This window comes from Triturus cristatus, chromosome 6 (assembly GCF_964204655.1).
Source record: "Triturus cristatus chromosome 6, aTriCri1.1, whole genome shotgun sequence".
Lineage (NCBI taxonomy): Eukaryota > Metazoa > Chordata > Amphibia > Caudata > Salamandridae > Triturus > Triturus cristatus.
Window position 1 is genome coordinate 1,230,336,249 of NC_140589.1, and position 21,946 is coordinate 1,230,358,194.

The window sequence follows — 21,946 nt, forward strand, 5'->3', positions numbered from 1 at the left end:
AGTTAATGCCTCTGGGCGTTGGCGCTTCTCACAAAATAGTGCAAAGAGATGATTTGTAAAGTGCAATTGTATTGAATTTTTCTGCAATGTTACATTTCATATCCTGTATTCCTGGTGCCAGATTCAAACACTTGGTATTTATTGTGGTATTAGGAGCCTCCAAAAGAACATGGAATTTATATGCACTTAATTTTTGAAGTCTTAGCTTATTACAAGCAGTTTTCAATTGTGCAAATAGGTGAGGTCGCTCTTTGTGTATAATATTGTTTCTGTATTTTTCACCCTACCTTTTTTGAAGATTCTCCTGCACTCAAGAATTTAAATGAAGACTTTGTAGAATTTGCCAGGGAAAACAATTATAAAGTATTGAGCTTTGCAGAGACAGTACCAACAAGGATAGGCAGCATGGTGAAACTGCACGTTGTCCCCGTGGAATCAGCAGGTAAATGAAGTGCATATTTCCTTCCTCTATTTCTGTTGCAAATTTATAATGAGGCAGTAATGCTTGTACATTCAGTAATTTCCACCCGAGAAGTTAGAGTAGTTTTACTCTTACTGAATATCACCTATTATAAAACAGACAGCTGTATGCTACCAAAAGGCTGCATTCTCATTGGCTCCTAGCTGGTCATTATCTACTCAGGCGATTCATGGCTTATGTCTGAGACAACCATCATTTCAGTATCATCACACATTAAAATACAAAAAACACACTTTCTTTGGGAAGCACACACAGAGTTCCCATTTAGAACACGGGTGTTCGCTCACAGAATATGCCTGCTCAGAGAAACATGCTGCTTTAAAAGAATCATTCATTTCCTGTGCAGAAGGCTGAATATGTGCAGGAAAATGGCACTCATCTCTGCTGCAACAAGTCCCTGAAAACATTCCTTTCAATATGTTCGCATGATATGTTTAAAGTGGTCCCTGTCTATGAACATTTATATTGTTACTTATGGTGAAATATTATTTTTAATATGTTTTCATTATACACTTCTGACTGTTGTTGTTCATATGGTTTAAAGATGGACGTTTTTATAGACAGTATATAGGTTTTTAAACATGCATTAGCATTTCCTATTTCACAAAAAATGATTTCTGATGGATACTTCTAGCTGCAGACTCCTCACCTTGCACCTCCTCACCCCAGGTGCCAGACTGGATCCAGTAAGTTTTCTTAATGAAATGATTCCTTTGCATGCTGGTAAGTGGCGCTGTGCGGCTTGCTTCAGGTCCATCCCACTCAGAAAGTGAAGTCAAAGCCACAGCTTCATTTCCTTTCTGTGCCTTTCAACTCCGATCCAGAGCTCGCTCTCTCGATTTCTGTTTCCTGACAGAGATCTTTTTAACATTTCTCCAACGTTTCCATTGTGCAAGAGACATTTTTTAAACCCTGAGAGAATTGCCACAAACTAGTGTCAGTGATGGACCCTCAGGAGCTCTGTCTCGGGCTCCTCGTATGATTTGGAGTTGTGCAGTGACAGTGCTTGGGTGAACCCAAGGGCCACCTGGGACCGTGAGGCCAAGTTCTATGCTTTCTGGTTCCTGAGGTCGTTCCAGAGAGACGTCATCATCTTGCTTCAAGTCCTCAGGTAAGCCAAACAAAAAAAACACAAAAAGGTGAAACGTGGCTTCCTTATTCCTGCCTCTCTCCCCAAGATAATTTGAGCAGACGCCAGGGGACCTCGAAGTCGCGGTCTGAGTCTCCCACCTCATAACTGATCCCAGTTCTAGTTTTGATCAAACTCAAGTTTCTGGGTCCATCGGCAAGGCTACAGCAGAACCAGGCCTTGAGATCTTCAGTACCCTACCGGATCCCTCTGAACCTCATAAATCCGGGAAGACCTCCAGTCGGGTTTCTGCCGGCAGAGTCGTGCCTGACGCCAACAGTGCCTCTCAGCCCCATTCAGGGTTCTGCCCCAAATCTGTCGCCTGTTCCGACCCCCATAAGGCACCAAGACCTGCGCTCATGCCTCGTGCGTCGACACCGGCAGATACACCACTGATGCTTGAGGAAGAGCCCATAGTCTTTTCGGACTTAGAAGATAACCAAATGCTGCCTTGATCGAAGTCCTCACCCACCTTGACCTTTGACTCATCCCCTGTCTGAGTCCAATACGCTGCTTCTGCCTTAAAGTTCCTCAGATCTGGAGCCACAAGATGAGGATTTGGTGAGGACTCCTCTGAATTAAATATGCCACAAACCTGTTTCTTGATATGCCAGTTGCCTCAATACCTCCCCTGATGCTGGCCTAAATTCTCCGCCAGGCCCCTCTGCAGAGGTGTCTTCCTCATTTGTAATGCTAATAAGACGAGCAGCAGAAACACTTGACCTCCAGCTTACCTCAGTGGAAATACAAACTAGCGTATTCACTGAGGCACTGCAGCCATAGCAGACCTCTGCAGAACCTCTCCTCCTCTTTACTGGAGTGCTGACAGACACGCTTGGGGCACATGGGCAAAGCCAAGATCGTGCCCTCCTGTGAAACGCCAAATAGCCAGGAGACACAGACAAGCTTTAGACAACCTATCTTCCCTCCTGTAGAACCCAACACCTGAGAATCTTGTAGCTCAGGCGTTCACCAGTATGGCTGAACCAAAATACATTCCCAAACACCCTGCCAAACAGAGAATCAAAGCGCATGGAGGCATTTGAAAAGCACATGTTATAAACTGCCAGGCTTGCCCTCAGGTAAGTAAATTCATGTTTCCTCCTGGGACAGTGTTGGCTTGTGTTGTGCAAAATTGTGTCCGATATATTTCCAGTGATCCCAGAGGACCTTCATGCCAAACTTCAACAAATCAGTATGGCCAAGACGCAGCGAAATACATAAGCTCATAGAAACATCTAGCCGCAGATTCCTCACCTTTGAATTTCCCAGGTGTCATACTGGATCTGGAAGATTTTTCTTCGAGCAATACCCCTGTGCTCCGGTAGGTGGTGTCAGTCTGCTCCACATGACGTCGTTGGTGTCGTCAGCGCCAGTAGTAAAGTCTGCGCCACCTATATAGGCAACACCTTGGCGCGCTGATGACAGTTTTTTTCTTATCTCACCAGTCAAGGTCTGATCCATGAAGAGAGCTACTCTCTGTCATTTTATGATATGATTTTTCGACTTTTTGTCGACCCCTTTTTGGTGTGAAGGTATACCTTGTCTAGAAAGACTTCTGGGTTCAATTGTGCAGCACCGGGCCCCTGCGGCATGTCGGTGATGGACCCGCATTTCGTTTGCCTCTGGTGTCTGTAGCACGACAACGACGAAGTTGTGCTCAAACTTCTGGGTTGTGGCTCAGAAGGCTTTGAGCGAGCGGTCCCTAAAGCTTCTTGTTGCCCGGCAGGCGACATCGCGTCACTCGACTCCTCGGAGGCTACTGTCCTGGTTGAGAGAAAGGTCCCAGCACTTCTACAGGAGTCCCAAGTCCTCTTCGTTCCGCTCTAAATCGTTGGGACATTCAGGCAAGAGGCACAAAAAGCACAAGAAGTCGAAACGTGCTTCAACTTCTCCATCTGTCGGCCAACATGACAGAGAAGCATCAACTTTCTAGGCCTTGTTCTGCGGAACCTGTGCCTGGGTCGGCTGTGCCAAGCCCAGATTTTCCGGGAGCTGAAGTGACCCCCACACAACTTTGAGATTTTTATGAGGCCATGTGCCTCATTTTTGGGTGGCCTGACCCTACCGGCGCACCTTAAGGCCCCAGCGTGGGAAAGAAAAAGGTTAAACACTTACATTTCGCTGCCAGACAGCGTTCTTCTGCTCCCTCGCCGGCCGGCACTCTTCTGCTCCCATGCCTCCCTGCTCCTGGCCTTACAATCCCCAGGAGCACAGGCTTCCAGACCCCACCCAATCCCAGCGCTTCTCCCAGCATTAGAAAAGCACTGGGATTGGGTGGCGCAGGCCAGTTTAACGCTCTGTGGGCACTCGGAGCCTGTGACCTGATATCTCCCAGCAACAGCCTGGCGATATCAAAATGCAAATGTTGGCTTGGCCGGATGGACGGCCGGCCGGCCAAACCTACATGTGCACTTTCAGTGCCTACTACCACTTCCCACCAGTGGGGCGATGCTCCTCTGCCATAGCAGAGGAGCCGCCCCTGCTTGGTTGTCCAGGCATCTACATCCCAGGATGCATTCCCTTTCGCTCCCCTGCATAGGGAATCCAAGAGGCTGGATAGTTGGAGCAAGAAAGTTTTTTCTTCCATCTGCTTGGTCGGTGAATACAGCGGTACAAAAGGGGGTGGTGATGGACGGAGCATCAGAACCAATCAAACACTCACACCCAGTCAATAGATCTGGGTTTGATCCATCACCGTTCTTTAGCCCACTCTGCCACCCCAGTTCAGACATGGCCATATGCAAATCAGTCTGACCCTGTGCATCATGGGAACAGTCCAGCCCGAACTGCCAAGCCATGCCTTCCCTGGACCGGAAACAAGCTTCCTAGGACCGGTTTCTGGCATTTCAGCCGTCTTCAGCCAGGCTTGCTTGAATCCAGTGGCAAAGTGAGCAAGGGACTCGCGTCTGAGCATACCCTGCCAACTTATGGCGAACAAAGCGGTACAAAAGGGGGTGGTGATGGACGGAGCATCAGAACCAATCAAACACTCGCATCCATCCTCTCCCAAGCAGTGTCAGATTGGAGAGTGCAGCGAAGTTCACCATTGGATCTGGTCTAGACATGGCCGACTTGCTGGGCAGAGAGATTTAATCAAAAGTGGCTGTCAGACACCCTGCCTGGTTGAGGACATCTGGCTTTTCGGGTAATGTGCAAGCCTCGCTGATGGACATTCCCTTTGATGGCACCCGTCTCTCCAGGGGCAAGGCAAACACGACATTGGAGTGCTTTAAGGACTCACAGGCTACAGCCAAGTCCTTAGGCCTCTTAGTAGCCGCACGTTCCCAGTCTGTCTTTCGTGGCTACAGAAGGGAGCTTTCAGTTGCGCCAGCCATACCCCAGCCACTGAGCTCCACAAGTTCAGCAATCCCTACACAGCCACAGTTCATTCCAACCACGTGGGGTAGGGCAGCCAGAGGTTGGGTCAGAGCCCCCCACCCCTCCTCGGCAGCTTCAGCCTCCATAACCTCTTAGTCTCGCTCTTCCAGACCATGGGCGTCCAGTTTGGGGCATGATCAGCCATCACCTCCACCATTTGCAGACCATCACATCGGCCAGGTGGGTCCTCCTGATAGTCCAAAGGGGCTAATCTTTCTCCTTCGAGACAAACCCTCCCTCAATGCCTCCATCCTACGACCGGCTGATGTAGGATCATTTAATTTTACTCCGGGCGGAAGTTATGACTCTCTTGAGGCCTGGGAGCCATAGAGAGGGTTCCAGCACCAGAAGTAGGCTGTGGTTGCTATTCCCACTACTTTCTGGTCCTGAAAAAGGACATGGGCCTTTACCTATCCTATACTAATGAACCCTCAACTACTGCCTCAAAAAGGAAAAATTCAGAATGCTCACACTAGCTCAGGTCCTGTCTGCCCTGAACCCGGGAGACTGGATGGTAGCATTGGACTTGCAGGATGCCTATGTTCACATTCCCGTCCTGCCTGCCCATTGGTGCTACCTGCGATTTATGGTAGGCCACAAGCATTTCCAGTTCTCCGTGCTCCCTTTTGGCCTTACCAGAGACCCTCAGGTGTTCACCAAAGTGATGGTGGTGGTCTCAGGTCATCTGCACAGATCAGGGGTGTCACTCTTCCCCAATCTGGATGACTGACTGTTGAAGGCGGGCTCGACCCAGGCCACCTCCAGACTATGGTGAATTTCGTGCATGTGCTCGGGTTCAGTATCAACATGCCAAAGTCACACATGACTCTCTCTCATACTTTTGCTTTCATCGGAGCTGTTCTGGACACTGCAGTTTCGTGCTTATCCGCCCAAGCAGCGAATCAAGGATATTTAGGCCATGTTTCAGCCTCTATCTTGGATTTCGGTGAGAAGGACTCTGAGGCTGCTGGGCCTCATGGCATCCTGCTGGTGATGCATACCAGATGGCATATGAAGGCTCTGCCGTGGGACCTGAAGTTCCAGTTGGGCACAGCATCAGGAGAATCTCTATGACGTGGTCCAGATCTCGGAGGGATCTGCACGAGACCTGCAGTGGTGGCTGACAAACCGCGATTGGTTCAGGGGCAGACCTGTCTCCCTTCCACAACCAGATCTCACAGTAGTGACAGGTGCGTCACTCCTGGGATGGGGCAGCCATTTGGGAGAGGTGGAGATCAGAGGGCTCTGGTCTCCGGCGTAATCCGGACCCCACATTAACATGTTGGAGCTCTGTGCGATCCGACTGGCATTGAAAGCATTTCTACCTCCCATCAAGGTACGGCTAGTGCAGGTGTTCACAGATAACACCACCACCATGTGGTACTGCAACAAACAGGACAGGATGGGGTTGTTTACCCTCTGAACTTCTTCCTCAAGAACAAATTCAAAATGCTCACTCTGGCCCAAGTTCAGGGTCTCCTGGATCCAGGCAACTGGATGGTGGCGTTAGACCTCCAGAATACTTATTTTAGCATCCCCATCCTGCAGTCCCACAGACACTCACTGCAGGTCCAAGTAGGCCATGAACAATTTAGTACTCGTTGCTCCCCTTCTGCTTTACCAGTGACCCTTGTGTGTTGAAGAAAGTGATAGTAGTGGTCGCTGCCTATCTTCAGATATTAGGAATAGCATTCTTCCCCTACCTCGATGGCTGGTTGTTGAACGTGGGCTCGCCACAGTTGTGGACCTCCTCCAGATGATGGCCAATCTCTTAACAAAACAGGGATTCTTCATCAATGCGCTATGATCCCAATGTTTCAACCTTTGACCTTAGTCACAATGAGGGTGGCTCTGAGGTATCTTGGCTTCCTGCATCCTTGCTGGTGGACCACGCCAGGTGGCACCACCTTCTGCAGTGGAATCTGAAGTCTTAGTGGGGTCAGTGTTCTCCGCACCAAGGGAACCTTTTAAATTCAATCAAGGTGTTGGAGGAGACTGCAAAATATCTGCAGTTGAGCTGCTGGCAAACCCCTCTCCCTGTCCCACCCACGGCTAACAGTTCTCACAGATGCATCATTTCTGGTTTGAGGAGGACATCTAGGAGAAGGGGCGGTCAGAAGATTGGTCTCCAGCAGAAACCCACCTCCCCATCAACCTGCTGGCATTGCGGGCAGTCTGTTTTGCACTGAAAACCTTCCTTCCGTTTATCAGGGGAGAATGGGTACAGATTGTCACAGACAGCACTCCTGCCATGTGGTGCTGCAAAAGACAGGGTTGAGTGGGGTCGTGGGTCCTGTGCCGAAAGGGGCTGCACCTCTGGTACTGGCTTGGCTTCAGAGCATCTCCCTGATTGTACAGCACCTGGTAAGATCTTTAAATGCCAGGGCAAACTGGCAACACCAGTATAGTGGATCAAAAATGCCAGTTACTCTCCTAGGTAGTACAAGGCATCTTTCACCAATGGCGAGAGGCTTGGCTCGATCTTTTCACCACTGCTAAGAGTGCACAGTGTCCACATGTTTGAATGTTGGGGTTCCCCAGGCAGTAGATGTCTTTAAATTACACTGGAGTTCATGACTCAACTACCTGCCTCTGCCTCTTCTACCTAAAGTGCTGAAGATCAGGAATGAACCAAGTGCCAAATTATGTTGTTACGTAATGTTGATTTGTAGAGCACGCTAATCACCTGTGAGGGTGTACAGGTGCTGTAGCAGGAGTAAAGGCGAGAGGTCCCCACAAGGTTTTTGGAACAGCCAGGTCTTCAGTTTCTTGTGGAACTGAAGAAGTAAGGAGGAGGCTCCGATGTGCTGAGGAAGTTCATTCCAAGTATTGGTGCAATAAAGTGCTTTTGGGAATGGGGGGGTGTACGAGTGAGGCTGAGCGTAGGTGTCTGTCTTGCTGGCTGGTGGAAGTGTATTCGGCTGTTCTGGTATGCTTGTGCGAGGCTTTGTATTTATGCGTGTGGAGTTTGAACTGGCTGCGCATGTGAATGGGGAGCTAGTGAAGCTCTCGGAGTTGAGGTGAGATGTGGGTGCAACGTGGGAGGTTGAGTATGAGTCTTGCGACTGCATTCTGAAGTCTTTGTGTGAGTTTCTTGGGAATTCCGGTATAGAGTGAGTGCCATAGTCGAGCCTGCTTGTGATGAGTAACAGCATGACAGTACGTCTGGTGCTCTGTGGCAGCCATTTGTAAATCGTTTTGGAACATGCACAGGATGTGGAAGCAGGCAGTGCTTACTGCGTTGACTTGTGCCGTCATGTTGAACTTGTTGTCCAGGGTGATTCCCAGGTTTCTAGCATGGTCAGTTGGTGTTGGTCCTAGCCCGGTTGGTCACCAGGTTCTGTCCCATGGGGAGGTCTTGTTTCTAAAGTCCAGTACTTCCTGTACTGTCAGAGTTAAGCTTCAGGTAGTTGGTTTTCATCCATTTTGCTACCATGGTGATGTAGTTGGATTTGATGGTGGTCATGTTGTCCCTGAGGGAGAGGATGAGATGTGTGTCATCAGCTTTGGAGATAATGCTGATGCCTTGGGTTTGGATGATGTTGGCGAGTGGTGTCATGTAACTGTTGAAGACGGTAGGGCTGAGGGACAATCCTTGGAGGATTCTTCAGATCAGGTTCTTGGATTCCGATGTGAATTGTGGGAGTCTTACTATAGGAGCCATACCGTGATGAAGGATCGGATTAATTTGAGTACGGATCCTTGGATGCCGATCTTATGGAGTCTTCTGATGAGTACGTTGTGGGAGACTGTTTTGAAAGCCCCAGTGAGGTTGAGTATGATGAGGACCACTGTCTCTCCACAGTGTAGGATGGTCTGGATGTTGTCAGTGCCTGCAATGAGGGAAATTTCAGTGCTGTGGCCTTTTCTGAATCCCAGATTGGGCCAGTGGAGTATGGTACACAGCACATCTCGCCGTGAGCATCTGTCCTCCGATTTAGCTGCCTCTTCAGGAGGACCTTCTGTAAAACAGCATGGCAAGGTCCTGCACCAGAGCTTGCAAAACTTACACCTCCATGCTTAGAGATTGAGCGGTGACAGTTGACAGCCTTAAGTAGCACTCCCGAAGTAGTGAATGTGATTTTGGGAGCCAGATTTCCCTCTACTATGCAGGATGCTGGGAGACGTTTTGTTTTCTTCCCAGCACATCCAACCTTTACAGGCCCAGTTATCGGATGATGTTCTTTTCTCCTTGTCTCTAGCCCAGCAAGGCCTTTCTGTTGCAACAGTTAAAGGTTATTTGTCATCAATATTGCCCTTTATATAATTTCCTGATCAGTCATCTTTTAATTAAAGCACTTGTTGAGATGTGTTTTGTGAAAGGGCTGATCCTTATATTCCTGCCAAAGCCCTTTGTGATGCCCCAGTGGGAGTTCAATCTTGTCCTCACATTCTTGATGTGCATCCCATTAGAGCAGATGCACAGTTGTCCTCTAAAGTGGCTCACATTTAAGACAGTGTTTTCCATTGTGATCACATTAGCTCATTGTGTGACTTTTTGTCTAGCAACCGTACACTGTCTTTTTTTTCCTAAGGACCAAAACAGGGTTCCTCCTTGTAATCACTTTCTGCTTTGAGCAGTTTATCACCCTGCTGACATTCTTTGCCCCTCGTCAGCCATCCACTGAGGAAAAGAGTCTCCATCGCCAAGACCTGAAGAGAGCTTTGAGTTTCTACGTCGATCATACCAAAGATCACCAGGTGGATGATCGGGTCTTACTAGGTTGAAGAAGTGACGAGCAGTGCAGAAACGGACCAGGTCCAGATGGATTGTTCTTTGTATAAAGATCTGATATGGTCTGGTGAAGAAACATCCCCCGAAAGGCCTGAGGGCTCATAACACCAAAACTTGTACCACAGCAATGGACGCGAAGTGCCTATTTTGTGGGCATCAGTTTACACGTTCACGATAAACTTCTGTTTGGATAGCCAGGTCCGACTGGAAGGGCACTGTGTCTGTTCAGACCTGTACAATGTCTTGGTTTGAGCCATTTCACAGACCGACCACCTGGGGAGGTACTCCTTTGGTGTCTGTCACAAGGTGAGGAATCTGTGGCTAGACGTAGCCATCAGAAGAACAATTTTCTTACTGCCGGTAATGCTCTGTTCGAGGCATATGAGCTGCAGATTGTACACTTAGCATAGGTCGCCATCTGGTGTTGGGCCCGGATGTTTGCAGTTTGTTTTTCTTCTTGGACAGTCTTTGGAAGTCACGAGTTTGGTGACTCCTCCTTCGGTCCGTACTGCGCATGGGCTTCGGCTCCATCCTCAGATTGTTTTTTTCCGCCATCGGGCTCGGATGTGATACTTCGTGCTCCGGCTTCGAACTTCTACGGTTCCAGCCTCGACGGAAAATCCTCGATTCTTCGAGTTCCTTCATCATCTTCATCTCTCGAAGCGGCACTTTCTCCATCCCGTACATCGACACCGGCCTTCGGGCCCTCCGCGACTCCGGTCCCGGCCGATGGAAAGGACTCCGTTCAAAAAGTGCCCAAAATGTGGGTCTAAATTTCCCCACACCGACCTCCATCAGGTGTGTAACCTTTGCCTCTCTCCGGAACACGAGGCCAGAGACTGCCCCGCCTGCAAGTCTTTTCGATCGAAGAAGACCATCCGAGATCGAAGAGCTCGACGCACCATGGCGCACTCATCCTCTGCAGCTCCACCGGACATCTTCGGAGACGACGCCGAAGCTTCGGGGCAAACACACACCGAGCAGGAGGAAGACGTCGTCAGCGCTTCCGAGGCCGACGACTCCGACGTGGAGGACATTACACCAGCGCAGCGGGCCGTGAGTACTATGCCCCCTCCTACCCCCACGCCGAAAACCAAAGAGACTCAGGTTACTCCCTCGCCTGCCGGCCTGGGCAAAACCAAAACCAAAACTTCGATCACCCCACCTTCGGGCCCGGTGTCGAAGCTCCCAAAGTCTCATGGCAGCTCGGGATCGAGCCAGCCGACACCCGGTGCCGAAAAACAGCATCCGGCACCGAAGACTGCAAAATCCAGCTCGACTCCGAAACCACCGGTGCCGAAGCCTGGACACTCGGTGCCGACCAAACACAAACACAAATCTGTCGGCACCGATGCTCCGGCGCCGAAACATCATTCGACGCCGAAACACCCGGAGACCTCAAAAAAGCATGGCACACACAGACCATCGAAACCCCCGGTTCCGAAATCACCGGTGCCGACAGACGACTCGACACCATTGGCTCTGTTTACACCAGACCCTTTACAAAAGACTTTGTCCAAAGATCCAAAGACTGGGCTTTTGACTTTAACTACCAAGAAAAGACGCCTTGATGCTCCGGCTCCTCCTCCTCCACCCAAAAGGAAGGACTCTGCTACTTCTCCCCTCAGAGTGCCCTCCCCACCACCGCCTCCCCTACCCCCTCCACCTCCTCCACCGCCTCCACCTCACAGGTCTCCGCCACCTGTGCCTCACTACGATCCGACCCCATCCCCAGATCCGGATGATGGGGATCCGGACAATTACCCGGCGGACGCCCCAATGGATCCCACTCCACCAGGGACCCCAGATCCATGGGAGGATTACAATAACCCTGATATACCCAATGTACCTCAGGACGACCTATACCCATCAAGACCGTCTCCTCCAGAGGACTCTTTAGGGTTTCACCATTTAGTGCAGAGAGCAGCACACTACCATGGGGTGGACATGCACAGTGAACCAGTAGAAGAAGACTTCCTACTGGATACATTTGATATACAAGACAAATCCACTTCCATTTTACCCATGCTTAAGGGTGTCACCAGGAAAACAGCTTTCCTTGTAGCTATCACTTCCCTTAGAAGGGTTGGGGAAATACAAGCGTTCACCATACAGGAACCCTACATACAAATGCATCACAGCAAGGTCATACTTCGCACAAATCCGAAGTTTCTGCCCAAAGTCATTTCCCCCTTCCACCTCAATCAATCAGTGGAATTACCTGTCTTCTTTTCGCAACCCCAATCTGTTGCAGAAAGGGCCTTACACACGCTTGATGTAAAAAGGGCGTTACTATACTACATACAAAGAACGCAACCCTTCAGGAAGACTAAACAATTGTTCGTTTCCTTCTCTCCACCACATAAAGGCAACCCCATTTCAAAATCAGGGATAGCTAGGTGGATTGTAAAATGCATACAAATTTGCTATCAAAAGGCAAAGAGAACATTATCTGTTCCCCCTAAAGCCCACTCTACAAGAAAGTTAGGGGCTTCTATGGCTTTTCTAGGGAATATACCCTTAGATGACATCTGCAAGGCAGCCACATGGTCTACACCGCACACCTTCACAAAACACTACTGTGTAGATGTGCATTCCAAGCAGCAAGCTAGGGTGGGCCAGGCTGTACTAAAGACACTTTTTCAAACAGCTGCAACGGATACCGGTGGTCGCCGCTAAGGTTGGGTACTGCTATGTAATCTATGCTAAGTGTACAATCTGCAGCTCATATGCCTCGAACGGAATATGCTACTTACCAGTATGCATCTGTTCTTGGCATGTAGAGCTGCAGAGTTGTACACGCCCACCCGCCTCCCCGGCTACCTGTATCCGTTCCAGTACATCTTATTTAGATACAACACATGGGTTTCTCACTGTTATTACTACGCTCCATCATTTCCCTGTTGGCGAAAAACAATCTGAGGATGGAGCCGAAGCCCATGCGCAGTACGGACCGAAGGAGGAGTCACCAAACTCGTGACTTCCAAAGACTGTCCAAGAAGAAAAACAAACTGCAAACATCCGGGCCCAACACCAGATGGCGACCTATGCTAAGTGTACAACTCTGCAGCTCTACATGCCAAGAACAGATGCATACTGGTAAGTAGCATATTCCTTCTGCTGGATACCCAACTGCAGATTCCTCACCCACCTACCCTTCCCCCCCCCTTTTGTGGATATGCACTCCCAGGATGCCTGTTTCCGGTCCAGGGAGGATCTGGCTTGGCAGTTCGAGCTGGACTGTTCCCATGAGGCACAGGGTCAAGACTGATTTGCATATGGCTGGGTCTAAGCTGGGGTGCATGGTGAGCAAAATAACAATGGATTTAACCCAGATCTATTGACTGGGGGTGATTGTTTGATTTGCTCTGCATTCCGTCCATCATCTGTGTCTCTCTTGATATAGACTCCTTTGTCCATACAAAGGACTCCAATTTGAGATCTGCACACTGGCTCAATGTGATTAATATGGCTCCGTGACCGATGGTATGAGCAGATATCAGAAAGAAACCAACATCAATACATGGAGGCTGTTATATTGTGGCCCCAACATCACTTCCGTGGTAAGACGGACCTGAGCACAATGCCACATACCAGCGTATGAAGGAATTGCTGAGAAAAATCTCCTCTAGTTTAGCCTGGCACAAGATGGGGGTGGATACAGCTTCCTCAGATAGTAGAAACGTATTGTCTGTTTTGCTGTGGCTGGAAGGTGGATACTCACACACAAGTGAGGGAGGATGGTGACCGGGTACCATAACAAATTAAATGAGACCTTTTAGCTAGGGGCTGCTGAATAGGTCTTCCGGAGCACTGCCATTTAGTAAATGGTAGCAGCAAGGGGTTGGTTAGCAGTTTTCTAGGAAGTTTCTAGGCCTTTCCTCTTTCCCTGTTTGCTGCATCAGGAAAGGTGTTGACTACCAGGTGTAGAGAGGTGTCCTGGTTGTGCTCCATTCCTCATTGTGTCCTTGTTCTGGATACTCCTGCGTGGAGCCAGCCTCATCACTACCTACTGTGGGAGGCATCACCTTGCCCTAAGCTGTGTTTCCTCTAGAGCCAGAAAATGACATTTGAAAAGAAACCACTCCACATTGGTTCTTAAAACTTAGACAGTGGATCCACATCGCTTGTCTGGAAATTTGTATAATAGTGGAATCGAAATCACATAAGTAGGTTCCAATTCCAAGTTTTTCTTTTTTTTTTTTTACTAAGAAAGGTAGTGCTCAGCATAGTCCACTAAGAGCTACTATGTGACCAGAGCTGAGGTCTGCACGACAGCCAGTCTCCAGAGATATGGAGACATCACATGAAGTCTGCACAACTTGCTGGAGAAGGCGAGGTTCTACCTAGCACTTAGATGTGTGCTGGCTCAGGGGGGGGGAAGGAGAGTGCCTGGCTTTGCAGGAGGAGACTTTTCCAAGCTTTAGGAACACCCACTAGCAGCTTACTGCTATCTGGAGTGACACTGGAAACTCCTGGTCTTTTACAGAGAGGTTTCTATAGTGGAGCAAGTAGAGAAATCAAGCCCAAATGAAATATGCTATCCGGCACCCCTGCCAAGTGCATGATAGATTTCGCTGCGGCCCCATCGGCTGAAGACAAGCCTCCGTCTGAAACCAGACCAGGTCCCAACTAGTGAGGAAGAGCACCTGTCTGAAACCAGCCTGGTGGCTGCATCTATAGAAGATGAGCACCCATTGCGCAGGCCTGCTGGCTGGACTCAAGACACTGGGGTTGAGCAAACGAGGTCGCCACTGTGGTCTCACATCACCGGAGACTATGAAGGTGCATATCCAGTGAGCGTACCTGTCATATCTGCACAAGCTGTGTCTCCATGAGCAGATAAAACGGGGCCTAAACGTGAAAAATCTGAGAGGCAAACAACAAATTTTGCCAGTATTATCTCTTTTGGCAAGATCGGTTGGAACTGATCTACCAGTTATCTCTTGGGGTAATCATTAGTCCGCTTCATCTCTGCCTAATCTTTGCCTATAATTTTGTATAAGTCACTATAGACATTTGGAGTGCTTCCAAGAACGGGGAGAGGGCCCCACAGTAGATGTAATGCTTGAATGGGAATCATTGGTGAGAGCACCACCCTGTAACTGAACCCCTTTTGGGCAGTTTAGTATGTTGTTTTACTGTGATATTGAAGTAATTTATTTTTACTAATATAAGCACTGGGCTGTGCAGTAAGTTATTGTGTCTTTTACGTTCTGAGATTTAGCCCCTCACACTATCTCCCTGAGAAGCTAGTCACTGCTTGCCCTCACTACCTTCAGAGTCAAATGCCGAGGGAGTGTACTTGGCTCAGATTGCATAGCCATGGTAGGATGGTCCTTAGGACACTAGTGGAAAACTATCTCAACTCCCATGATTGTGACCCAGTAGCCCTTTTCAGTTTTAGGATTCCTGAACAAGGTCTGGCAGTGGCCATATAGGAAAAGAGCAAATTAGGCAGACCTGCTGAATGGTAGCACCCAGCCCCTAACAGCTTCTCAAGCTCTTCCCTCTTCACCACCCTAATGCTGTATTATGATGGGGGTCTTTCTTTCTCTTGAAGTTGATTATTAACATGTTTATTAGTGGAATACTGCTTTGTTCTCAGGCTGCACAGTGGGAGTTATTCCCTAATCTTAGGCAGTGACTGCTTATGACAGCAATCGATCCTTTCTCTTTCAGGGGAGACAGTCAGGCTTCTGACCTCGACTTGCTCATTTCCTTTGTAGTGGAGCACAGAGCTCCCTAAGTGATCCTGGATACTTGGCTCGTATGTTAGCGTATATACAAAATCAGTTGCAAATAATATATGTGTAGGAAGCTGGCTCTTTATATAGTGGACCAGAAAGAGGTACACTGTGTAAAGAGTCCAGGCAAACCCCAATTGGTTTACAGAGGCACACATTACATCCCAAAGGCTCTCTTTTGTGGCAGTGTGGGCGAGCAGTTAGGCGTACTGGAGGGTAGTGCTTAGCATTTGTTGACACACAAGGGCAATAGATGAGAGACACACTCAAGAATAAATCCGAGACCAATTTAGAAAAATAAGTCGTATTCTTATATACATTTTGATACCAAGAACTTTATCAAGTAAGTACTTTTTTTAAATATGGATTTTAGCAGGCCAGTAAAATGCTCACTTAAATGTGCTTTGATGCACAATACTTTTCTATGGGAGAAAAAAAATGTATAGCATACAGTTATTTTCATTCGGTTTCTGGGGGTCTCCTTCGGGACTTAGGGTCGTAGGAGGCCAAGGTCCAAAGTACCACCAGCAGTTACTCGTTACCTACCCTGGGGCGTCCAGTTGCTGAGGTGCTGGTCAGGTTGATAGCTGTGCATGCTACACCATTTGAAAGAAGGGAGTGGGCACTTGGAAACAGGCTTCAGAGGAGACTTGGGTACAAGTGCAGGTGTTCTAAGCGGGGTGTTCTGGTAACAAGGGTTCTGGGGACAAGAGGACACAGCCAGTTCATCAGTACCCAGGCTAGGATGCTCGGGTGCAGAGTGGAAAGGTTATTAGTCTTTCTGGTTGAGGGTGCAAAATCAGGACAGCTGGGCCACTCTAGGAGTGAGTCTCTGTGGTGCTGACGTCCCTCGATGGCTGCTTTGTCTTGGAGTCGCTGTAGTCCCTACGGGACTCTCACGCTCTCTTTTTGCTGCATGGGTTCCGGAACTCTAGGTATTGTTCCTGTGCAGCTACGGTCAGTCCTGGTGTCCTCGCACTTGTTGTGGGGACAGGTCTTACCTTCAGAGGCACAGGGTCCTCTTCATGGGGAGCTGCTGCTTTGGGCTGGCAGGGGGAGCAGCAACTCAGTAGACCGGACCTTGCGTTTTGGTGCCTGCTGGCTGCAAGGGTGTAGCTCCTTAGCGCTAAGGTAGATTGCTTGGTGATTTGCGAAGACCGGCATTCTCCCAGGGTTCTTGGAAGTTGGTCAGCTGTAGGACGAGTCACTGGGTCACGATTGTCGAGACTTAGTACGGCAGGCAGGGTTTGGCGACTTCCTCAGTTCTTGCAGCTCCCAGTGTCCTTTTCTTCGTGATCTGTCGAATCTGAGTTCCTGGTGTCAGGGGTGCCACCTAAATACTCAATTTAGGGGCGTTATGGTAGTGACAGGTAGTAGCCAATGGGCTACTTACCTTTAGGGTGTCTACACCCTCCATATGACAACTTCCTGTGGGAAGTGAGCATAACGCTGATCCAGAGAGCGTAATTCCACCAACATTAAGATGGTGGAATTTCTAAAGTCTTGCCCACATCAGGTGGCCCATCTTAGGGGTTCGTAAAAGCCTGAGAGGGGCTCACGCCTCCTGCCTAGCTATGTTTCCTACCTGTCCTGGTGCCAAAGGGGCAGGGGGTGGCATTTCCCCTGTCTGGGGAAGCCTTGGGTCACATATCAAAAGATAGCAGAGACCTTTGAAGCCTTCTGCCTTGATATGCTGATTACTTAGCCATCCTACTCTGAGGAGGTGACAACACTTCCGGATGGAGCAGGCATCGTTACTGCCCTCAGAAAGCATGGGCTCTCACATGCGGGGGGTCAGAGATCTGACTGTGGTGGCAGGCTGGTCTACACCGGTCAGCCAGAGCACTAGTAGTCGTTACATTGTCAGGGGGCACCTCTAAGCTGCCCTCAGGGTGCGTGTATTAGTAGATCCATCACTGGAATCAGTGTGGGTTTATTAATACGAGATGTTTGATACCAAACATCTCTAATTTCAGGGAAGCCATCATGTAGCCGGGGAACTCTTAATTACCAGTGTCCAGCACATTTACTTAAAATGGCTTCCCTGTCCATTTGTAATATGTAAGAATTGACCATGACATCACAGGAGCATATCTGCTTATGCAGATATGACCACACAGGTAGTATAATGCCCCCTGCCTTAGGGCTGTAAGGCCTACTGGAGGGGTGACTTTCCTATACTGCACGCAGTGTCTGTAGGCATGGCACACAGGAGATGTGCCATGTTGTATCTACACTTTTTTTCTTCACCATGGCATGCAGTGTGCAATTGCAGTTTGCATGTTGGGGCTCAGGGGGTTCCTTGGGGTAGTATAATATATGCTGTATCCCCTAGGGACCCTCTTTAGGTAATGCCAATTGGGGGAACAATTGTGCAGTTTTAGAGAAAGAGATCTGGCACTGGTTACTTTGATAGCAGGATCTCAGTGCACTTCTGTCAAAATTGCATCAGATACCAGGCAAAAGTGGGGGTGACCATGTCAAAGAGGGGTACTTTCCTACAATATGCCACTGAAATTCCAAGTCACAATTTAGATGTCCGTTCCAGTGTTCCTTTGGGTACAGTTCAGTCCCATGGAAAACCGCATAGGATAATAAACAGACAAATTGGTTCCATGGTAATGGCAGACATCCTTAATATCTACCCCAATCCTGTGGCTGTTCCAGATACAGTTCTTCTTGCCAGAGCTGTGTACAAGCTGTATGGGATGCCCATTAGATTTGTTGGGGAATTTGATAGTACCCATGCGCTTTCAGCAGCTCACGTTTTCGATCTCAGACTATAGCCTTCCTTTCTAGAACTGGCTCGATTCAGATAAGGTGAACCAAAACTAGGCTTCCTGATCCACTGACTTTACACCAATTCAGAACCATGTACACAAAACTTTGCTTTTTGGATACACACAGGGCGGCACTGCTTATTTTGTACAGAAACACTTCCCACAGACACTTCTGAAGGGACCCTGTCAAACCAAACTATATAGCGTTACCAGGGAGACCCAGCAGCAGTTAGTGTGCAGATAAAAAGTCCTTTGCGCAACACATTTCCAGCAGCTGCCATCATCCATTAGCCATGGCAGTGCTTGGATATGGTGATGCTGGTCACCAGTGTTAAAGGAAGTTGCTCTTTGTATGGGGGCAATGGAGTCCACTAGAGCCTAGACCTTCGCCAAACATCAACAACAAAATTATGTGGAACACCTGACATGTGACAAAGGACAGGACGTGCCCACTGTGAAGGGAATTTCAATTCCTCTGTTTCTATCTCAAGATTTTACTTCAAAAGTACAGTTGTGCTGAATATTGCAACACGGATTGTTACATTTAGTGACAAAATAAGAGATTCGGACCCAGACCAGCATTATTTGTAGCATGTCTTTGGCATGTTTTATAGTTTTCCCTCTACCCATAACTAGACCTATGGTTACCTTATTGCCCGTGAGAACAGAACCCTAATTGTCCAACTCGCGGCAGCCTTTTGGTTATTATTGGGTGTCTAAACATCTGTATCTGGCATCCAGCCACCCCACTAAAATCAACCACCTAACCGAATACCTACCATCTCTCCCTCTCCAGGAAAGACTCCTATATCTTTGTCATTCATCTTTCTCACACACTCCCCCAAAATAGACTACTAAACTTGGCATCCTACCACACCTACCCTCAAAACAGACTCCATATAAAGGTGTGTTGCCAAATCCCACCCCATCAGAACATACTCATATGCATAGTGTTCTGCCATTCAAACAGGCCGTCATACCTTTCACGGGGCCACCTTCTGCCACATTAGAAAGCAACATCCTTACTTGGCATCATGCCATTAATTTCCAAACAATACCATCATTACTGGAATGCTGCAAAATACAGCCCCATAACTGGTGCCCGCATCCAACGCCATATCAGACACCGCGCACACTACCTTCCCTTACCTTTCTAAAGTTGAATCTCGTATCAGATGTTCTGTCTTTCCTAACCCTACACCGAGCCTGCCACCTTCAGATGTCTACAACCTTCCCCGCCAGAGCGGCTTCTTCAGTATTCTTGAGACAGACGTATCATGGGAGCTACCGCACAACATGGATGAGGGAGGAGGTAAGAAAGGGACAAGATTCAGCGATAGGGAGACCATGCTTACCAAACATACCTGGCCTGTCCAGTGACGTATGTGTGTGTAGATCTTTACTCCACCACAGCGCCCTTCCTTCCTTCCTAATGAGCATATCCTGCAGCGAAAAGAGTACTGAGGTGGTGAAATGGAACCCTGTCCTGTTTTGGCACCTATGCAAAAGGGCTACCTTATTGCAAAACTGTCAGTTTGTTTTTTTATTTAAGGGATTCGCGAAAACGGATAAGCTCTGTGGTCTCACTAGTGCTGCAAATGTGAAAGTCGCAGTACTTTAGAGTCAAAGAAAAAATGGCCAGTGTACTGGTTGCCTTAGATGCTTTAATCTGAAACCTATATCCTACCAGTTAATTATGCCTGTGTCACTCATGAATGACTTTACTTGTATCAAATTATCTACTAAACAATACCCAGCTTTATTGACTCTCTTTTTCTTTTATTAAGACCTGGGAGTCGGAGAACTGATTCCAGTGGACGTTAACCACCTGAACATCTGCAAACCGAAAAAGAAGGATTCCTTCCTATACAAACAAACATTACAGTTCATCCAAGAGGCTTTGGCTGAAGACTTGGGAAGTCATTGAACACTGTACTTGACATTGCAATTTTTACAATCTACTCACGAAAACTAGGACGTGTACCTGTGTATTTATGACTTAACCAGATGAAAGCAAGTACCTTAGAAAAAGTGAATATTCAATACTAGAGTACACTGTTCTCATGTCAACAACACAACAATTGAACCTAAAGGACGGTGCAAGCGTTTCAGAGATAATTGGACTGGAGTTAACATTTCATTTCTTGAGATGGTCATCTGACTCTGGCTTCCGAATGATTACAACAATCATAACATTTTCTCTCCATGTAAATATCTTAATAGGTACTACTCCACTTGGCAGCATTTATTTTCAACAATAGTAATTTGTTTGAAATAATATCGGCTTTCAGCGGAATATGGGAAGAAATAAAACATTAAGTAGAGCTCCTTGATTATTTTCGACATTATCTCACTTTAAACGTTTCACGCCCCTTCTTCAGGTTTTTGGGATGGCTTGGAGGGTGAAAACATTTAGCAGTCCTAGAGTTAAAATTCATAGGTGTCTGAAGGTGAATGCTGCCCCTGGGTTGTGGCAGAGAGTAACCCTGTCTGGCACTTCCTGAGGCAGGAAGATGCTAAGATGGTCTGTTCAGAAAGTCATTAATAGCAAGGGGGTGAATCATTTTGACTAAATGTGAAATAGGCCCAATATGTCCTCCATTTTTTCCAGTTTGCTAATAGGATGCATACAGAAAAAAACACCTAAATTTGCTTCACAGGCATACAAGGAAAAAATGGTGCATTCCTATCGGAATATGGGAAAACTACTTGTGTTTGGGGGACGTGCACCACCCTGAATTGTAAAAGAGACCAGGAAGGTAGGTGATCCCATATACTGCCCGATTATGGTTGTGAACATGTGCAGATCATTCCCTTGGTTGCCCCTTGTATTCTCCACTAACACTACCCCTCCTTGGGGATTTTTCTCTAATGCATGCTGTTGACTTGGACTATCCTTCTCCCTGAGCCCACTCCCAGGAGGAATAACTCAGCAGTGCATAAGAATACCCTATAATCACAACTCCACAGCTTGCCCTTTAAGGTTCACCCATGGAAGAACCAGAGTGAATAAGTCGGATGAGGGCAATGAAGCAGATGGAGTGAAGGACAAGATGTCAACCTCCCTGAATGTACAGGTGAGTTGGAGGGTTCCAGTGTTTGTATGGGGGTGGTGGGCCTGTCAGTGGTGGGTCAGGTATATGTTTTGGTCGTCCACGAAGTGGGCCTCCAGCAGTTTTGTACCTGTTAATTTTGGTACGGGCAGAGGATGTAGGATGCCACCACCACGTCTTGGTACATGCAGAAGCAGATCAGTGGAATGTGCAGATTTATACGGAGGTTCACTTCTGCTCCTGGCTGGACATTTGTTTTCCCGCTCTAGTTATAATACTATTAAGATTGAAACATAGCTGTAAAGGGAATTCAAACTGAACCACATATGATGGAAATTGTGCAAATAGGATCTCCTGGTCATTTCTCCTATGAGAATAAGCATCTGAGAGACCGGTACGTATTACTATGATAGTGAGTTGCCGACGCAATTCTATGGAACAGCAGTGCTGTATCCCTGCTAGAAATTTAAGATTCGCCAGAGGCCAGGCTGTCCCTGCAGCAATTAGTCATGCTCGCTGTACCATTCCAGTAACATGTAGGTTGAGTGAGGTAAATATGCAAAGCTTTACATGGACTAACAGACAAATGTGTGTGAATAAGGCATCTCCAAATGACTAACTTCACATTTTACTCCATTAG

The 21,946-nt window shown here is 48.0% G+C and overlaps 1 protein-coding gene across 4 annotated transcripts in view; it reads left to right on the plus strand.

The window, feature by feature from the left end:
* SERAC1 (serine active site containing 1) overlaps positions 1–20,578 on the plus strand; it is a 401,166-nt gene extending 380,588 nt beyond the window's left edge. For all 4 annotated transcript variants that reach the window (XM_085612157.1, XM_085612159.1, XM_085612160.1 and 1 more), the window contains exons 16-17: positions 299–442; positions 20,041–20,578. In XM_085612157.1, the coding sequence (XP_085468283.1) occupies positions 299–442; positions 20,041–20,180 (284 nt within the window). In that variant the 3' untranslated portion in view covers positions 20,181–20,578. The remainder of the gene's footprint in view (positions 1–298; positions 443–20,040) is intronic.
* The last annotated feature ends 1,368 nt before the right edge of the window (positions 20,579–21,946 follow it).